General features: G+C 34.8%; 1 protein-coding gene across 1 annotated transcript; it reads left to right on the top strand.

Moving 5' to 3' along the window:
• The first annotated feature begins 314 nt into the window (after window positions 1–314).
• On the top strand, window positions 315–19,443 carry LOC144452419 (cilia- and flagella-associated protein 61-like). Its single transcript, XM_078143514.1, has 27 exons — window positions 315–400; window positions 846–1,005; window positions 1,564–1,714; window positions 2,285–2,361; window positions 3,135–3,329; window positions 4,162–4,294; window positions 5,566–5,722; window positions 5,945–6,052; window positions 6,454–6,480; window positions 7,587–7,682; window positions 7,898–7,961; window positions 8,455–8,518; window positions 8,836–9,023; window positions 9,486–9,594; window positions 9,866–10,063; window positions 10,585–10,869; window positions 11,427–11,555; window positions 12,043–12,170; window positions 12,553–12,738; window positions 13,705–13,961; window positions 14,368–14,709; window positions 15,651–15,780; window positions 16,006–16,246; window positions 16,472–16,579; window positions 17,076–17,270; window positions 18,015–18,074; window positions 18,401–19,443. The coding sequence occupies exons 2-27, from the start codon at window positions 863–865 to the stop codon at window positions 18,539–18,541; spliced, it is 3,912 nt and encodes a 1,303-aa protein (XP_077999640.1). The 5' UTR covers window positions 315–400; window positions 846–862; the 3' UTR covers window positions 18,542–19,443.
• The last annotated feature ends 560 nt before the right edge of the window (window positions 19,444–20,003 follow it).

Raw genomic sequence — 20,003 nt, forward strand, 5'->3', positions numbered from 1 at the left:
CATTGATAACACCATCTAGACCAACTTTACCGACATTTACTCTCTTTGATTATAATCGAGTTTTCTTACATGCCCACTGTTAATCAGACGTAAGGGGCGCTGTACTTTTAGCCTCGTACAACAGATGATTTTAGTAATTTAGGACAGGTCGTTATATAGTATTATGCTGTCCATAACATACATATTTAACTTAATAATTAACTTTTATTATGTATTTAAGAAAAAAATAAGAAAGATTACATTATAATTAGGGATAACAAATATACGTATAGAAACCCTTGTTATTATATACTGACAGTGGCTACGTTGCCATAGAAGAACGCTCCATCATGGCGGCTGTGTTTTGATGGGAACGAACCTAAAGAATCAAACGTGATATAGGACGATAATATCTAAACAGGTAGGAATGCTGTTATGCCTTTAGTACTATCTTATCGTAACCCTTCAGAAACTGCTACGAACGTGTGATGCTGACAGCTTTCTGAAGGGGTTGCACATTCTTGTCTTACAAACAAGTACATGTAGTCCAAAATAACATTAGATGATAAGTGTACATATGATACTGTAAACCATGGAAGTTCACATTGTAACCCCCTTCCATGGGTGCACTTAGATATGAAAAGTCTGAAAGTGAGAGGTCTTTTAAAAATCATGAATATTATTAGTAAATATAATTTGAAATATTTTCCTAGCGGCGTTTTTTATTTTTTTTTGAAGTTTCGATATTTATACTATAAAGTTGTCTTTTAAATTGTATTTTTATTTTATTTATTTTTAAATTGACTGTGTGAAAGGTATGCAACCAATATACGTGTAAGTGAACCCTGTTCATATTTCAATAATAGGAACCTAAAGAAAAAATATGACAACTTTAATGTCATCGGATGGACCAGCTGAGGTCATCAATGCAAGAAGAACAGAGTCACTGGATGCACCAAATATTTTGAAGTTGGTGTCTCCCAGTACAGAACAGCTATTTGGGCTTGTCAATGTTGTGCACCTGATGTAAGTATCTCATGGCAATATATGTAACCAAACAGTGTGAAAGTCCCAACCCATCAGCAGTACAACAATGGCTTCTTCACACATTTGCAAGAAGTTCTTGACACTCTTCATGTTAACACTAATAGTATTGTTATATACCCAATACTAATATTTGAGATATGATCAATACGTCTCCACAGAATGAAGGATTACATTTCTCTATTCAACCACTTTGGTCAGTAAAGTTTCAAATCAGAATTCATGAAAATTTCTTTAAAAAGTTGTCCAAATCACAAAGTGACATGATGATGGTGTTTTTCACAAAGATTTAGCTGAGTATTTTTTATTCAAATTTCATCCGTCCCCAAAACACTTTCTTTCCTTTTTAAGCTCTGTCATCTATTTTTTGGCAATGAACAAACATATTTCTGGTTTATATGAAGGCTTCCTTCACACATTACATCCATGTGTCATTGTCTGAACTGATCATACAACACTTGACTGTAGAGATTTCATGACATTGTCTGTAGATTTCACTGAGATTTGTAATCTTTCATTGTTTTTCTTCAACCTTTACAGTGAGAAGGCTATCTTGGCAGTAACTTTACACAATGACAAAGAAGAAGTTTTAGCCCATGCAGCATTCTTTGACTATCCAAATCTTGACAGCGTTGATCCAGCCAAGTGGCAGGATTGGATTGGTCAATATTATGACTGTGACCAGAGTACGGTAAGTAGAAGGGTTGTAGAGAAAGAACACTATTTGAGCTTATATCATAAACTATGGAGGGAAGGTAAAATGAAGGATATGTACGTAGTAGTTTTTGAAGGGACATCAGAAATTGTGGGATGAAGTTCTCATAGGGAGATGTGATGATTAAATGAGAGTGTTCTATTGTTTCAAGCATGTTACTTCAATAGCTCTACCTACCAGCTAAGTGTTTATCTCACCTCTAAATAATGAATGCCCCCCCCCCCCCCACACGCCAATTTTGTGTAACCACATTTTAACACAATGCACTACTAAATAATATGCTAAACTTCATCCCCTAGAACAGTTGCATACCAGGAATGTTCAGAATTTTCTAGAAATGAAAATATAATAAAAGGTTTGAAATGTTTCGACAGTCTCCCTTTTAAAAGGCTTCATTGTGAAAACTTCTTGGCTCTTGACAGCACAGTAAACGACACTTTCAAATAAAGCCACATCATATCCTAAATTTAGAATGTTAGTTTGAATTTTGTTACCCAGTTGTTTCTTGATATATAATAATGATAGAAATGTTTTTGTCATTCACAGCCTTTGAACAGTGTCTTCATGCACTACTTTGTATCCAAGCCAGAGTTTTCACGTGGCAGTGCCAGAGAAATTATCAGGTAAGACACCAGAAGAACAACGTTTCTCTGTTGTACATCTTTTCATGTTTCAGTGATAACGGAATCTATAAAAAAATAACCTTTATTGGTTACCGGTAATCAGATTATTTTTGTGAGTGTCATACAGATACATGTTGATTGTTACTGTAAAGGATTCTGTTCCATTCATTGCACATTTTAATGAATAATTTTGATTATGCAATTCAGTATTGTAGGCCTCTTGCCATATATCTAGGATGAAAAGTGAAAATCGTGAAGAGAATGAAAGAGAGAGAGAGTTACAAAAGAAATAAACAATACAGAAACCAGAGCATTTATTTGAAATAATTTTTGCACAAAGAGAAGTGTCATAGTGTAGTCAATTTCACCTATAATTCTATTAAAATAACAACAAGAATCAATAATTCAAGAACAAGCTAGTGACAACTAGAGTTAATTAGATATGAAATCAACTCAATAAACTTAGAAAATTCAATTTGCAATTGCATGAAAACCCATATTATGGATGTATTGCTGTTTATAAATTAAATAAGTAAATAAATAAATAAAAATTGACAAAACTAGTACCAGTGGTCGCTTTACATGTTATTTTATTCAAACTCTCCCGTTGATCCACCAAAAGAAAGAGGCATGTAAGTGTGAAAAATGATCTTGCTGCTACAATTTTGTGTCAAAATACATACATTCATGTAGTAAGTTAAGAGGCTAAAAATGAAGTCCAATGTCTGTTAATTCTGCCTTGTGTCTCAAACCTTTTTTCTTCTTTCCCACAGAACTGCATTCAATGCTGTACCAGATCTACATTTCATATACTTGGTTGTACCACAAAATGTATTTCCAGAATCATCCTTGTCAGACATTTTCAAACCAGTGGATAAAAAGGCTGGAGGCAAAGTACTTGAGAAGTGCTCCATCTTTGTATGTCACCGACATGATCACTCACCAGTGTTGTTTGTTAGGAAGGCAAGGTGAGAAATCAACACAATTATGATATTATATGAATTATCAGGTGAAGATATGAACTACTAATACCAATATAATATATCCAGCAATAATATTTTGACGCTATTAATTGACAATTATTTATACAGCATATATGTCAATTTCACCATCAGATTGCATAATTAAGCAATAAACCAACCCCTGGGTTTGGTATACCCCGACTTTCACCTTGTTTGCCTCTTATCGTCCCTGAAGGAATTCTGATCCAGCTCTGATAATAGTAAATATATTACTATCCCCAAGTATGCAAAGTCTGAATGGGACCAATACCAATGACCCATGTCCATTCATCTGTCTGTCAGTGGACAGCCATATCTCACACACCCATGACTCAATTTCAACCAAACCTGGCATACATGTCAAACACTATATACTATTATGTATAATGTATGTCACTAAATTTTGTGGCCTTGACCTTCTATGCCAAAATGGTGTCCACATTAAATCAAATCAATCTGATTCAAATCTGATGTAGTGAACTTGACATGATTTATTTATTTACCTTCAACTTTTATTGTCGTTTCTTCTATTTTGTTTTGTGAGTGCGTTTTACCTATATCTGACACAATACGCAGACAACAGTGTTATTGTGAATTGAAATTATAGTACATGTACCAGTATATACCGTTAGTAGTATAACTTTCATATTTGACTTGGTGTAGAAATACACAGATTTATAATGCATTTCAAATGTTCACAATTGTATATTGTATAGATGGATGGATATTACATTGATTTTGAAAACAGGAATTTTCATAATGCTGGATAATTTTCATAATGCTGTTTCTTGTTTCGTAGCGTGGAAGACCATGATGATTTAACACCAATCTTTAATCGTCAGAGTAACATGCTAACCAAGACGTATGGTGATTATTTCCTAGCTGAGTTGATTGAGGCACAGGATGACAACAATCATGCTATTGTCACTGAGGTAGGCATACATGTATTTTACTTTCTCCTGTCTTTGTATTACAAGATTTTTTTCTGTGTTTCTTGACCTAGAGTAAAGCAAAGCCAATGTATACATATAATGATGTAGCTAACTTGCCATGTCTGCTGAACGTTGTTTTTACTTTGTCATAATTTTCAGTACCCACAATTGCATTTTACCTCATACTAGAGGATCAAACTAGAACACAGTCAACTTGAAACTTAAGTAAGAAAACCATTGGCATGTCTGACTTATAATATAATGATGATAATAATAATAATAATAACTTTATTACCACATATAACCAAAAATATGCGATGGAAACTGATGTAGTTTCACAGATAAATGGTGTTCAAAGAAAACTACATATAGGAAGAAAGAATATATACTGTGTTGTAAAATGTAATCGTAGACGTTAATTTATAAGCAGTGAAATAGTATGATATAAAATGAAGACATTAAACATTATGTTCTGTTCAGTGTAAGTACAGCCGTAGGGTAAAAACTGCTTCGGAAACGGTTCATCTTTGAATTAATTGTTCTCTATAATAACCCTAAAGGCAGTAATTCAAACATATTGCATGGATGATGAAGTCCATCACTCATTATTGATTTTGATTTCCTCATTGTGTGATCAATAAAAAGGGATTCAGGGGAAGGAAGGTCTGTCCCAATATTTGAAGATGCAGTTTTATCTACCATTACTAGTAACATTAATATAAGCCCCATTACTCTGATTGTCAAAACGACTATAAAATACATTCAGCTCACCAGGGAGAGTTTGATTCTGCATGCCTATATACATTTAGATTTACTTTCATAATTGACAATCTTATTCAAACCTTGCCATAGCTCTTTATAGTTACTTGTAGTTCAGTTGTTTTCAAGTTTACAGTGGTATTATTCATGCTTGGCTTTTCTGATGGACTTTCAAAATTCATATGTAGCCCTCTTATACTTCTCTGAGTCATGTGAGTTGTATGTTTCCTCTTTTGTCTTGGCAGTGAGTTGATTTTTGACATTCTTATTAAACCTTGTTTGTAATTCGAATATTTTGTTACAGTTTTTGATGGAATGCAAATGTCTGTGCAGAATTTGATGTAGGGGTGATCAATGTCATCAGTGTCCACAGCATTTTCATAGAAAACACTCTTATTTGTAATTTTGAGGCATTTTTGAAGCACCTTGATGGACTTACTCAGTGACATATTATGAATTGTAGAAACACTTTCAGGTGTATTAAACATGTATTTTTCTATCTGATTATACAGGTTGATGGTACAGCCATTGGCTTTATGAGTATTTGTGGTGATGTTAGTAATCTAGACTTGTTAAATGACTGCTTTGAGTTGGTTCCATTCAATGGCTTAAAGAAAGCCCACCCAGATGACATCTTGGAACCACCAAAACAGGCCACACCACAACCATGTGAGTAACATAAAACTGTGTTCTATTCTCATCATATTTGCATGTATCAAACAACTCGTGATTAATTGAGAGATAATGCAATATTTACAAGTTTGATGTTATATCTGGGTAACATAGATCTAGCTTACATCAACTTAAACAGTAGTCATCCTTCATGCATGTATTACAACAATTATCTTGTATTTCTCACTTTAAAATGTTTTGTTCTTGAAATGTTTTTAGCTCCATTGCCAACACCATCTGCACCAGCTACAGCAGAAGGAGACAGACCGATTACAGATGGATCAGTAGCTAAGTCAGAGAGACCTGAATCAGGAGGATCCAAGAAAGGTACATTATTGAGACTTTATCATTACAAATCTAACTTTTGTGAATTTGTTTGTAGCAATGTCCAATATATTTTCAATATGTAGTATTTTAGTTTGCTGAAGATTTTCAAAACTGTTTTTTGAGGAGTTTAGTATATCTGTTCTATATTACTGTTGTGTTTGATCTTATCTTATTTATTTCGTTGATTTACAAATGTGTAAAGGTGAAATATAGAACATACAAAATTGAGAGAATTCTATGTTTAACATATAAAATTGATGGATGCAAGTGATGGTATTGTGATATATTTTGATTACTAACTCCAGTGCATTGCAGCCTGCTATGTGATCGAGACACTCAGCCAGACTATTGCGAGCATGTGTTATTTTGTTTATATTTTTTTTATTAAATTGTTTATTTAGTAGAAGAAGATGCAGATGACTCGGAAGGTACATTTGTATATCAGTTAACAAAAAAAATCCCATTTCCACTTGGATAAATTTCAATCACTCTTCTATGTAACCAACTATACTATACTATGTAATATGCACTATTTTATTTGAAATTTGTTAAAACAAAAAAAATACTAGTGTTTTTAGGATTTTATCGACACTGAGATTTTGTGGTTGTTGGTCACTCCTAGCATTGCGATATTATTTCTAGAGTGAGTCTGTGGTAGGAGTGAGCCTCGAACACCAAATCTCCCAATCTATTCCCGAACACTAAATCTTCCAGCCTTTTCCCAAACACCAGATCTTCCAGCTTATTCCCAAATATCAAAGCTTCCAGCTTATTCCCACATATCAAATCTTCCAGCCTTTTCCCAAACACACAAATCTTCCAGCTTATCCCCAAACACTAAATCTCCCAGCTTATTCCCACATATCAAATCTTCCAGCCTATTCCCAAACACCAAATTTTCCAGCCTGTTCCCAAACACCAAATCTTCCAACTTAGTTTTAGATTTGATGGTAACCCATAAATCCATATATCGGTAATTAATTGTGCTATATTAACCCTTGCATAATGAAGAAGTGCAAAAATAGACCCAAATAATAAGAATAACAGCCATATTAAACACAAATGCAGCTAAATTCACCTTTATGTCTAAGATCCTGGGTGATACTAGCCACCAAACAAGTAATGGTGAAGGGGTAGAAACATAATATTTCCAATATCCATAAAATGCTAACAATATTTGCCTGCAAATGTTTTTAGTTTAGTTTTTAGATAATATATTTTATATACAATTATTTTCAAAAAGATGAACTCACTTGAATTTCGTATTTTCACCTCAGTCAAATTCTGTTGGGCAAAAAAATTTTTTTTCTGTAAAAAAAAAGTCAGTGACATAGTAGAGGTGAAGTACAAAACTAGTTGATCCAGCTATGGATAGATGAAAAAATAATTTCTGATGTAAAAAGAGGAATCAACTCACTCAAAGAAAGGAATATTTCATTATATTTGTTGTTGAATACATGTACACCAGTAGGTATTGTACCACCTGATAAAAAGTAAGTCATTTATAATATTAGTAATTGTTTACCCCTTACAGCTGAACTACCTAGCAGCCCTGCAGCAGGGAAAACACCAAGTACAAAAGAAACACCACAACAACCAACACCAATGTCACAGCCAACAGCTTCAAGAGGTAGGAAGTAATATCAGTATATTTAGATTCCGAGTAATTGGTCAGCAATTGATATAGTTTTAAGTTGTAGAAGAGTGTGGTATGTATGCCCAAATACACTGTTGTTTGAATTCGCGAATAGCAATGGATTGCCGTATTTTGTTATACTACAAGTACCTACCGCCACCCCTAGGATCATGTATTAAAGTATTCTTTTTTTAAACATCTTCTTTCAGAGGGAGCTACAGACAGTGATATAAAGGTGAAACCCAAGCTGAGTGATGCCCACATGGGTGAAAGGTAATTTGTTACTAAATTATGCCAATTATTTTGGATAAAGTTTTCATCTTCCTGAGACTCTAACACTGCACTCTGTCAGATGATACTGAAATTGGCATATGAAATTTTTATGCAGAATACATACACACTGAATCAAATGATCTGTCACTTTAAATATTGGTATCAATAGAATGATCCGTGTGGAACATTGTCTGTTTAGAATCCAACATGGCTGGCAAATACTGTGTTAACTCTATGGGAAAATAAGATAATGTCAGTTTCCTTGACAGCAAGATGATGTACCCCCCAACTTAGTTTCATTATTTTGAAAGGACCAGGATCAAACTTTTATATGGCAAAAGTTTGGAGGGATTTAAGAACTTTGAATAATGCAAAATTGATCCCCAGGATTACACATGGAGATAGTCAGTTTCATTCAACTTTTAGCCTGCATGACACATTACTGGCTACATAGTTAAGACAGTTGTGTAACGTTTTTGTCTTGTCTTCACAGCTCCTCCTCATTACTTAGTGAAGGTAGTCGTGCTGAGTCAGTCAAGTCAGGTCAATCATCACGGGTAAGTTAGGGGAACTTTTACATTGTTGTGCAACACTTGTTAATTTAACTCTGAGGATTTTGAGGTATATTTTTCTGTGAATACATGAAAACAGTTTTAGCCTAAGCAAAAGGGTACTCAAGATTATACATAAATATATACACTATACTTTGTTGAATATTTGAATGCAATGTGAATGGTAAAAATTTGTCCTAGATACAAGATCCATTTTGTATTGAATCTAGCAGTACAATTATTGTACGTCGTTAAAGTAAAGCAATTGCCTGTGAGTCACTTCTTAATCGTATCTGAATACATCTCTTGTTTGTATATTACAGGCATCTGGCTCTGTTGTTGCTAAGACACCAGTAGATGATGCGGAGGAGGAACCTCCTGCACCAGAGAGATCACCGACACCACAACTACCAGCTAGACCTCAGATGAAAACATTCAAACCCGTGTTCCATGGAGCTTCAAATTGTTTTTGTATTCAATTATTTTGTATTGATGAGAGATATGAAATGAGGTGGGTACAATCTCAATGTCTCACATCGATCTAAGCTGTTATGAATTATAGTTTGGACATTGGCAGAAATCAGAGAGACTTCCACAAGACATAGAGGCAGTGAGAAGCATGACAATAATTAATTTGTTGACAGTACATGTACAAGGTTTATTCTGAGCAGAAAGTCAAATCTTATTAAATTTGTGTAATTAGTATAAAAAAGTGACTTGAATCAGGAAAGCTGTTTTCTACATTTTAACCACAACTTTGCTTAGAACCTTAGCCAGGGCATTAAAAATGTGTTTGGGATTCAAGAAAATTTGACTTATTTTCAGCTTTTTGGACTCTGCTGAAGAATTTCCTATACTAGAATTTGCTCCATAGTATGAAAGATTTTAATCATGGTGAAGAAGATATTGTCCCTCTTTTTTCCATATCACTATTTTTGTAAATAAAATTACACTTTCCCCTTGTCCTTTTCAGGTCCATGGATTTCCTGCCAATGGCATTCAAGCTATTCCCAGATAGAGATTTCTGTGTTGTCACCATGCCACATCTTGTACCAGAATTTCCAATGTTACAGAATTTTGTGGTAAGTGTATATTTGTGCAGTAAAGGGAAATTTCACACAATCTTATCCCGTTCACCCAGTATATCACAGGTCCTATATACAGAATGCAGATATAAAAATCACACTTCTTCTGTTTCTAAATCATTGCAAGTAATTGTAGGGGATGTAACATCCTGAAATGACTCTCAAGAACCCATATTTTTTGCAAATATCTTTATTTCCTAGAGTGGCGTTCCCCTTTACTAAAACATGTCTGATAATTCAACTAAAGACCGATTTTTGTTATTAACAGAGGATAACACCACGATGTCCCAGTACACTACCACAGGAACTATATGTGTTCAACAGAAATGGTTTGATCCAAAACTTTGAAGTAAGACCGGTTTGTAAGAGTGATATTGCTAATGTGAAGAGTTTGATTCAAACCTTACAAGAGCAAGACTGTTTACTGGCTGACTTACAACAATTTAACATAGCAAGAAGAGATCCAGTGAGTAGCATTATTCATTATCATCATCATCATCATCATCATCATCATCATCATCATCATCATCATCATCATCATCATCATCATCATCATCATCATCATCATCTTGTACTATATTGTAATGCACAAATAATATTATGGCTGTGATTGTAAACTTTCGTTGTGGAACTTGATACTACAATGATAAACAAAAACTTCAAATCCCCCTCCCCTACCTATTCCATCCTATACTATTGAATGAACCCCAACCCCCACCACCACCACCACCCCTTTCATCCCATACTATTGAATGAAACCACCACCACCCGTTTCGTCCCGTACTATTGAATGAACCCCCATCACCACCACCACCACCACCACCACCATCAGTTTCCTCCCATACAAAGTAGAATTGTGAATTGTCCATACTCACATTGCTTTGAATATTGCGTATTATAAAAGTGAAAACAGACCAAAACAAAGAAAGAGATTTCTAGCATCCAAACATTGTCGTAATTTGAACTATCTCTTTATCTTATCCACAGAATGGTGTAGCAATCCAAGCCTTTGTAGCAACCTGTCTCAAACAGGTAGTTGGTGTCGCTGTCACAAGGAAAGAAGAAGATATAGAATATATCCGTTCACATTATAATATTGAGGATTTTATCTACTTTAATCATCACAGACGACATGAACATGGTCATCTTCACCACTTTGCTCTCAATCCTATATTTCAACATTATTCCAAGCATTTCTTGAAGGAAATTCTAAGACAGTCTCACTATTCATGTCTTTATTATCCTGTGTATCCGCCATACTCAACTGATGAGGTAGGTCATAGGCTACATTTTTATCTCTCTTGAAAATACTCACTTTTGACAGTCTTTTATCTTTCTTGAAATACAGAGTTTTAGACAAAGTTTGTTATATTACAGGCAGTGTTAATACTAAAATATGATATCATATTATAGACAGTAAAATGATGTAATGTACAAGTGTGAAGTTTGAGTATTGAAGTATGGCCAGTATTTCTCAGTATGTTATATTACACACCCCAGAAAATAATGGTAAAGTCCATGGAAATTTACATAACAATAAATGTCAGTTGTTTTCATGAAGGCATAGGGTGGAACCTACTACTCCATAGAGGCCTGAGGGTGAACCCAGAAATATTCTTATGACCTCAGTAGCTTGTAAAATGCATTTGTAGGCTATTATTGTAAAAATAATGGTGTTGCACTACTGAATTAGTAAAAAACTAAAAAGTGATGATTACCCTGAAGAAATTGATGGATCATTTTGTTTGATGATTACTTTTATTTGTACTACAGCTGTGTAGAGAACTTACCAAGGTAATAAAATGTTGACTTTCTATCCCTATTTTCAGATGGTTGGTAAACATTCCATGGTGTCAGCGCTCAACTTTATGGTTCCAGTGAGAGCAAGACGACAAATTACCTACCCCTTGGACCAACTTGGTGAAAATGCACCATCGGACAGAGTCTGTAAAGAAGAGGTAAATATTAATATGTAAATTACTTGCATCATCAGTATGAGTACGTTGGTGTTTGCAACGCAATACTGAACACTTTAATTGCATACCTGTATGCAAATGAGCATGATTCTGCCATGACTTGATTTTATTGTATTTTTCATGGAATTTGTTATTTTGAATAAAGATGTGTATTAATCTGACAGAACCCCATGACCCATGAGTGCCAGTGTAGGATACTCAGACTGTTTGCATTCATGCTGTTTTCTGCTGCACTTTCACTCACTATGTTTATGAAAGTATGGTAGCAGAGAACACTGCAAAAACTATTGCAAACACCCCAATGTACAACATACTAATACTGTCCTGTCATGGGGTTCATTTATAGTCACCACTGTCATGACTGTTATGGAATTATGTATCCAAAAATATAAAGTAAACAAACAGCTTTTGTAACATTGTTTATATGCAGTACAGTGCAAATAATACTGCCATCTTGTTTTTCCTCCAGGACAAGTATGCGTTGAATCATGTCAATCGTAAACTGACCCTGGAACCTAAAGTGACTGTGAATGCTAGAATTGTTGTGATTGGATCGTCAGATGTCAGTATTTCTTTCCTGGAAACACTGGCATTTTGGTAAGTTATACTGTAACAGTAGAGTTAGATAGTGTGGATTCTAACCATCAATAGTTATCTAAAGTATTCAAGCTATACAGTATGGATAATATTCACTTCACAAACAAAACTTTTCAAAACCCCAATTTGTTTTGAAAAAAAAGACAAGTGAACATTTTGCAATATACATATTCTTGTTTTCAATCATATTCTAAGCAACTCAGTTTTTCAGTTACAATAGTTATTTTGTTTAAATGTTAGACCTCCACTTCCTTATTCATATGGAACTTTGTTTAAACAATCTCGCTGAATTGTTTGTTTTTTATTTTTTTCAAAACTTATCAATAACTGCTACCACCATCCATATATTGACACAGCTGTACACCTCTTTCCTTCTTTTCAGTCCACATTTACGGTTCAACAACTTGACATTAATTTCACCAAATGGTCTCCCAGGTGAAATTCCTCCTGATCCCATCCGTTCTGGTTTCTTAGCAACAAGTCTCTGTTTCTCCCAAGATGAGTTGTCACAGCTGTCACTGCGAACTTGGGTCAATGTTGTCTGTGCTAAAATGATCGCTATCAACAGGTGAGACAAAACACTCGTATATTTATCTTTCTTTCTTTCTTTTCAAAGACTGACAAGTAAGTAATGTCTGTTTGCAGATGATATCAAGGGTGTCCTTGAAAAAAAATCATGGGCACTTCTATAACAAATAGGAAATACAAATGTACATGAATTTGAAAAGCTTTTTTTCCCTTATGTCTTCTCTGCCAAGGTGTTTCTCAAATCTTGGTCAAAATGTATACCATTACACACAATAGATTTGTTCAGCATTTGAGATGGAATGATTTTTTGGTGGTGTGAATTATGTTGAAAATAAAAATTGGTGATTTCCTGCGAATAAAGATTACAAGTTTGACTACTTTTTCAAGCTATCTGTTAAGTGCTTAGAGTTGTCGTTAACAATTTGATGTCATTCATTTATTTAGCACTACCACCAAGTAATAGTAATCAACATCACTTTGAAATTAATAAAATTCGGTTGATTTGATGAGGACCTAGAACATACCTCGAACACAATGGATTCAATCTAAAAATACCAATAACATCAATACTATTATCTCCATGGCGATGTTCACTAGTAGATTTACAAGTAATTTGCAAAATTCCAACTATAAAAAGGGGAACAACACTACAGGAAATAAAGACATTTTCATAGACTTTTGATTCTAGAAAGTTGTAGTATAATTTTATATCACCTAAGTTATTTTGATTTGCCAAGAAACACCAAGTTTAATCTTGTTCATTGTTCAGTGGGGGTCCTTGCCATGGATATCATATGTGTTATCTCATGGGAATCAGCAGATGTGAATAGATATGTAATAGCAGAATATAGATATTCACAATTGTTCTACGTGTATTTGAAGGTAATAAGCACATGGGAATCAAAACTTTCAATCTTTAATATCACACCTTTCAATCTTCGTCAACCATATAAAACTTTCAGTGCTTTTAATACCTAACAACTTTTCATTTTCTACTGACCTACAGATCCAGTAAATATGTGGTAGTGACTGGAGGAAGGAAAGTTCCCTATGACCATCTTATCATTGGTACTGGTTTACAATATCAAGTTAGTGCTCCTACTGAGGCCGATATTGATGAGCTACTTACAAATGATGAAGTGCCTAATAACCCAAATAGACGGTATAGTGGCCCTGTACCTAGTAACGTCTTCACTATCAATGATGAATATGATGCCTTCGAAGTCAAACAATGGTTGTCTAAGACGTTCCTACCTGCCCAAGGTACTCTATAGTTCTCTCTTTATTACTTTGATAGTTGTCTGGTATTCATAATGTGTGTAATAGGAGAGTTTAGTTTATGTGCTTTTGTCGAATATAAGAATAGAAGTCTATTATGTACATGAGTCAATTTGTATATGTCTTAATATCAATGATTAGTATGATGAAAGTAACATAGACCAAGACAAGGTGCTGTGTGTTATACTAATACTATTGTATAGGGAATGCATTCAAATATGACTGTAGATTCAGTCAAAAAATACTAACGATGAAGACTCAAAGTGACAAGGCCCCTTAAGTTATTTGTATTTTCCTTGTTTGAGCAAAAGAAAATAAATATTAAGGAATAATCTGTAAGTATATTTCTTTGTATATATGTCAACTACATAGTTTGTTTTTTTTGTTACAGGTAAAGCCATAGTGTATGGTAACACATTGGATGCATACACAACGGTCCAGACACTGCTAACAATGGGTGTTAGTGGGGATCGCATTGCACTGGTGCAACCACCACACAACTACCAACCGACCTGTTTCAATAACTCTACCGTAGACAAAGCCATTGCTAATGCAATGAAAGACAAAGGTGTTGAAGTATACACTGGGTATTACTTAGCTGAATGGAACGATGGCAAAGGTGGTGACCAGGTCTACTGTGCGTCATTCACCTCAGACACAAAACCCATCAAACTGGAATGCTCTGTGTTTTTCTGCTACAATAGGAAAGCTGTGGATTATGAAGCATTCAAAGGTAAGCACCCCCAACCAGACAGCTTTTTGTCACTTAAAGGTCAGTCTTAAGATCTGTTTCTTAAGAATTGACGTCTTAATCAGTGTGATGAATTTCTAGGTATTCTTCTCAATTCTAGACATGTCATAATACATTAGACAACTGACCTTTACAGCCATTCACCCCTTTCCAAGGGGCTGTGGGAAATGCTGTGTTTGGCTGTGAAGTGAACAAACATTTATATGAATCATGATACATCTTAAAGTATAAAAAGACAAGTTACGTAGTTGTTTCAAGCCCTGTTGAAAGAGGTCATGAACTTAATAATGATGCAAAAAAAAAAAAAAAAAAAAATAGATGGTGCACATTTTTGTATATAGCATTATAGAATGATATCTTCTTAGTGCTGTAAACTGTTATTACCCCCTGTACTGTGGTACTAGCCATTTTACATTGCTGCCTCTCAGGGCATATTTGTTGCATAACTATCACATCTTACCATGTCATAAGTTACAACTTGTAAATACAACCCAATCAACTGAGGTACAGGATCAGTTCAAGCCTTGCTGCATGCTGATGGAGTTTAGTCAATCACAAACTAGTAGGAAATCATGTGTATTGTAATATTTTGAATACAATATTTCAAACATGTTACTGTCAAAACTGCCAGTTTATAAACATGTATGGATGGCTATGTAGCATTGATTTGTTGGAAATGTACATCATATCAATAATTAGTGTTACTTTCATAAAGTCAATATTGATACTATTTACATGTCTTTGAGTCCAAACAGCAAAGGAACTTGTGAAGATGAACTAATAAATAATGCCAGGCTTTCCCTGTTTCTTTCCTGAATCCCCCCACCCCCTCCCCAAAGACAAACAAACCCAACAAACAAACAAACAAACAAACAAACAAACAAACAAACAGAAAAATCATATGGTTTTTTTCCTTCCTGTAGCAATAAATGACAGTTGTTTGGTATATGATGGAAAGCTAGTTATTGATGCTAATTTCCATACCAATGACTTGTCAATCAGAGCCGCTGGACCACTCACAAAGTTCCAAAGAAAATACCATGCTGATCAGTGGTAAGTGTAATCTACTGGATATCTCTCTGTCATATCATATATTTCAAATGCTGGCATCAGTCGTATGTTCTGTACACTGAAGTATGCCAACTAACATTCATCTACGTATACACAACCAATTCTAATGAATTCGTCAATCAAACCAATAGAACAGACAGTAATGTTAATTCTTTGTCTGTCCATGCAGGACACACAGTAACTTTAATTCTTCATCTGTCTATGCAGGACACACAGTAACTTCAACTCCAAGGAGGTAGGGTTTATGTTGGCATCCACCATGTTAAGACTATTTGACCCAACCATAGAGAATGATACAAGTCCACCAATAGAGCCCCATAACTTGATCCCCATGTACCGCAACGCTAAAGTAGTTGGTGCAATGCTACCAGGTGACTACCACTATCTGAATGTTGGTAAACCATGTCTCAATCAGTCCTTAGATGCACTGATGGCCCAGCAAGACTATGTGAGTATCAATCTACATTTTGTACCTCCATCAAATTTGATAACTTGTTGTAGGCATGTGTCGGTTTTATGTTTATGAGTGATTTTAGGTGCTTGAATTTGAAATAGTAGGAAGTACAATACTGAGATGTATTACAACATAGAACATAATAAATGTAGAATTCAGTAGATGTCTTTTCGCTCACTTTGACATCATGTGTTTTTTGATGGCATATTTTGCTACTAGGGTGAAGAGTTGATCACTGGACACCCAGAGAAGGAAGGACCTGAGTATTTCAGAATCCATGTCAACCAGTACAACATTATAGAGACTGTAACTTGTTTTTCTAAGACAGTAAGTATGGCTTTATCTGTATGGGCATATTTTGCTTTTTATCACTTTATTTGATTTGATTTGTTTCTGATAGAGCATTTTTTCTGTGTTTTGTGAGTGTCATTTTTTTATAGGGTTGCAAGTTTGCTGTCTCTATAAATATGTGTCTGTGTGTTTGTTTGTTTGTGTGTGTGTGTGTGTGTGTGTGTGTGTGTGTGTGTGTTTGTTTGTTTGTGTGTGTGTGTTTGTTTGTGTGTGTGTGTGTGTGTGTCACTTTGTGTGTGTGTGTGTGTCTGTGTGTGTGTGTGTGTGTGTGTGTGTGTCTGTGTGTCTGTGTGTCTGTCTGTCTGGTGTGTGTGATATGTGATGAAATGATTTTTTTATCAAAACAAAAAAACAAAAAACACTGCCTGTCAATATGAAACAAAGAAATCAAATATTCAGAACTTCAAAAAAAACTTTGTGTTAGATGATGTCATTGACATATTTTATATCTTATATATTTGAAAACTTTCAGCCAATAGAAACCAGCAATCTGTTGTGTCTGTATGGTCTCCATGAGAGGTACCTCAACAACATGGGATCCAGAATGAAGGAAGGCCTTATCCAGGACTTCTATGAATTCTTCCGTCAGACCTGGTCCCTGGCTGTATTCCATGATCGCTTTGGTGATTTCAGACAAGAGGTCAGAGAGCTACTCATACAAAGACCTGTAAGTGTTGGTGACCTTCAATCTATTTTTAGTCAGCCAGAGCCGGTTTTTTTTTTTTTTTAATTTCCACTTGGCTGACCATGAATGTGACGTATTGTATGTTAGTACACACTCTTTAGATACTGGCCTGAAAAGTAAACATTTTTGGGATATTGTGACTAAGTATGCAAGGTAACAACACAACCAAATCTACCTCTTTGTGTCTGTCAGTATCACAGCTAAATGTCAACATAAAAACAAAGGAATCCAGGTTGTTCATTTCAGAAGTGTACAATCTCTCTGCATTTAGAAAATGACATTGCCATGGCAACTGATAGTGTACAATATACCTACCTACACACTTGTTATGTTGTTATGTAAGGTTGTCACTATGAAAGACTGATGCAAAAGGACTTACAATGAGTATGATTTGTTTGCAACTCATTTTTGCTAAGGTCACATCACATCTGTATTACCAAAGGCTCGGGTTATACACACTTTTGTGACACATGACACGTAAGGTACTAGTAACAATGGATGACAGAATAAATGTGAAATGAAGACATAACATTACAAAGTTTGATTTAATATGGACCTTGAGTAGTTCTGATATGACAAGAAAAGGAGATTTTTTTTCTGAGGGCAGTGATAAAATCAAAGTCTGCCAACATCATTGCATCTAATGAACAGTGCTTGTAATGATGAACTGTGACTCTGAACTCGGACTGAATGTATTCAACATGTATTTCATTATGCTTTGTACAGGCTACAGACCTTGCATCTCTGGAGGAGAAAGTGAGAGAATTGATTGACCAAGACTTGCAGGTGAGTGGTTTGACATTCTTTCTCTGTCTGTCTGTCTGTCTGTCTGTCTGTCTGTCTGTCTGTCTGTCTGTCTGTATGCCTGCCTGCCTGCCTGCCTGCCTCCTGCCTGTCTGTCTGTCTGTCTGTATTTTGTTGATTTTTGATGAGATCAATAATTTAAAACTCTCCCTCACACACTAGTCATGAACAAATCGACAAATGCATGTACTTTCAATATACTTTCCATTTGTCAAACAGAATCTTCTATATTGTTCATTTTTTTGGCTTGAAATCAAATAAATTATTTAGCACTTTAGTGAATCCTTTATTTCTTTTTCATATTTCAGTTGGATAGGAAGGATCGTAAATATCTAAATGATGCGTATGAGGAAGGCAGCTACAAGAGATCTGTGGAAACAAGATTGTTGAGTTTCTTGAGTTACAACTATTATCATTTACCCATGTATGCCAAACCAGGAATGGTTTAAAATCTCACAGTTAATTAGTACGCGTGTGTGTGTGTCTAGTCAGAGTATTGGACTTGTTGGATTTCATTCACCAAAGCAACAGACTTTCCCAATGGAAGGGAAGAATAATACAAGTAGTTTCAGTTCATGAAATCAATCTAAAGTTGTGAGTGAGAGATCACAATGTTGTGTCTGTCTTATACAATACAGGTTATCATATTTGATGAAAGTTTTATTGTGGTCATAGCAAACCTATAAGGCTCTCTCATTCAAATCATATCAACACTGGATATCAGTTTTGTATATATATTTTTCTGCGCTTTTTTGTTTGTTTTTTTTTGGAGAATTTCTGTGCTTTGTTTTTTGGAGAACAACTCTGACACATTTGAAAGTGGACAGTTCATATTCAGTTCTTGCACACAAAAAGTCCTAACTTGCTTGTAAATACTGTATTGGTATGTAGTTTGTTAACACTGGCTATTAACTATGAGAGTAGAAGTTTGGAATAATACTTAAATATATGTTTAAAACCAAGGAAATATATACCGTCCTATAAACTGCAATTTTGTTTTTTATTTTCATTTTGTGTAGAAAACTTGTTTGGTAACAGAATGCACTCACTAGGTGCATCAATTCAAGTATTATTTCTTGGAGATTTATTCAATGTGTTATGATAAGTTGATGACGGAGCAAGATTGGAATTGGAATTTTTGTAGATTTTCTGATGAAATTGATGGCATTGGGAAACCAACAAGCCAACTACATTATGTTTTTGTATATATTTGTGATTATAACAAAGTAATTCAGAATCAACCAGAAAATTGTAATAAAATAATATTGTACTTCTGTATAGACATAAAAAAGAAGTCTTGATGCAGTGGCCAAGTTATGTCAATTGTGTCCGTATTTTATGAATGAACATGCAGGCAATAAAATACTTTATTTGCGTAAAAAAACTTGAAGTGCGTGATTGTCAAAACGTGGTTGGATTGAGTTGGAAATGAAGAATGTGTTACAATGGAGAAGTCGTGCAGACCATCAATCAACTTCAGAGGCAGAAATTTAATAACGTAAAATACAAACACTGATCTTTTCATTGTATGTTATTTGATGTTTGTGTAGTCTAAATGCACCATCACAGCTATCTGTAGTCAGAACCCACAATTAAAACCCACTTCAACTTGGCACAGTTTCAAGGATTTTGCCATGACATGTCTGACTATTTTCGGCATTTAAGAGGTCCCTAGTTGGGCAACACATCTACTACACACATTGACTAGAAATGAAAGTTCCATTCTTTACATTGACAATATTGACAGGACACAAGATTGCCACACAAACTATGATCTCAATGTATTCTAAAATTTTCAAAGTGAAAATTAAGCTAGTATATCTGAGACACCACTTTTGAAATAGAAATGTCAGTGGTTATTTCACCCCTTTTTTGTACATTAGCAGTAGATTTATTTCAAGGCAAGACGTC

The sequence above is a fragment of the Glandiceps talaboti genome, chromosome 2 (assembly GCF_964340395.1).
Source record: "Glandiceps talaboti chromosome 2, keGlaTala1.1, whole genome shotgun sequence".
Lineage (NCBI taxonomy): Eukaryota > Metazoa > Hemichordata > Enteropneusta > Spengelidae > Glandiceps > Glandiceps talaboti.

What these genes read in the sequence shown, in the direction of transcription:
- LOC144452419 (XM_078143514.1), top strand. Translation starts at nt 863, where the DNA reads ATGACAACTTTAATGTCATCGGATGGACCAGCTGAGGTCATCAATGCA. An exon ending in ACAGAGTCTGTAAAGAAGAG is followed by an intron (nt 11,556 to 12,042) that starts GTAAATATTAAT and finishes TTTTTCCTCCAG; the next exon opens with GACAAGTATGCGTTGAATCA. An exon ending in TGATTGACCAAGACTTGCAG is followed by an intron (nt 18,075 to 18,400) that starts GTGAGTGGTTTG and finishes TTCATATTTCAG; the next exon opens with TTGGATAGGAAGGATCGTAA.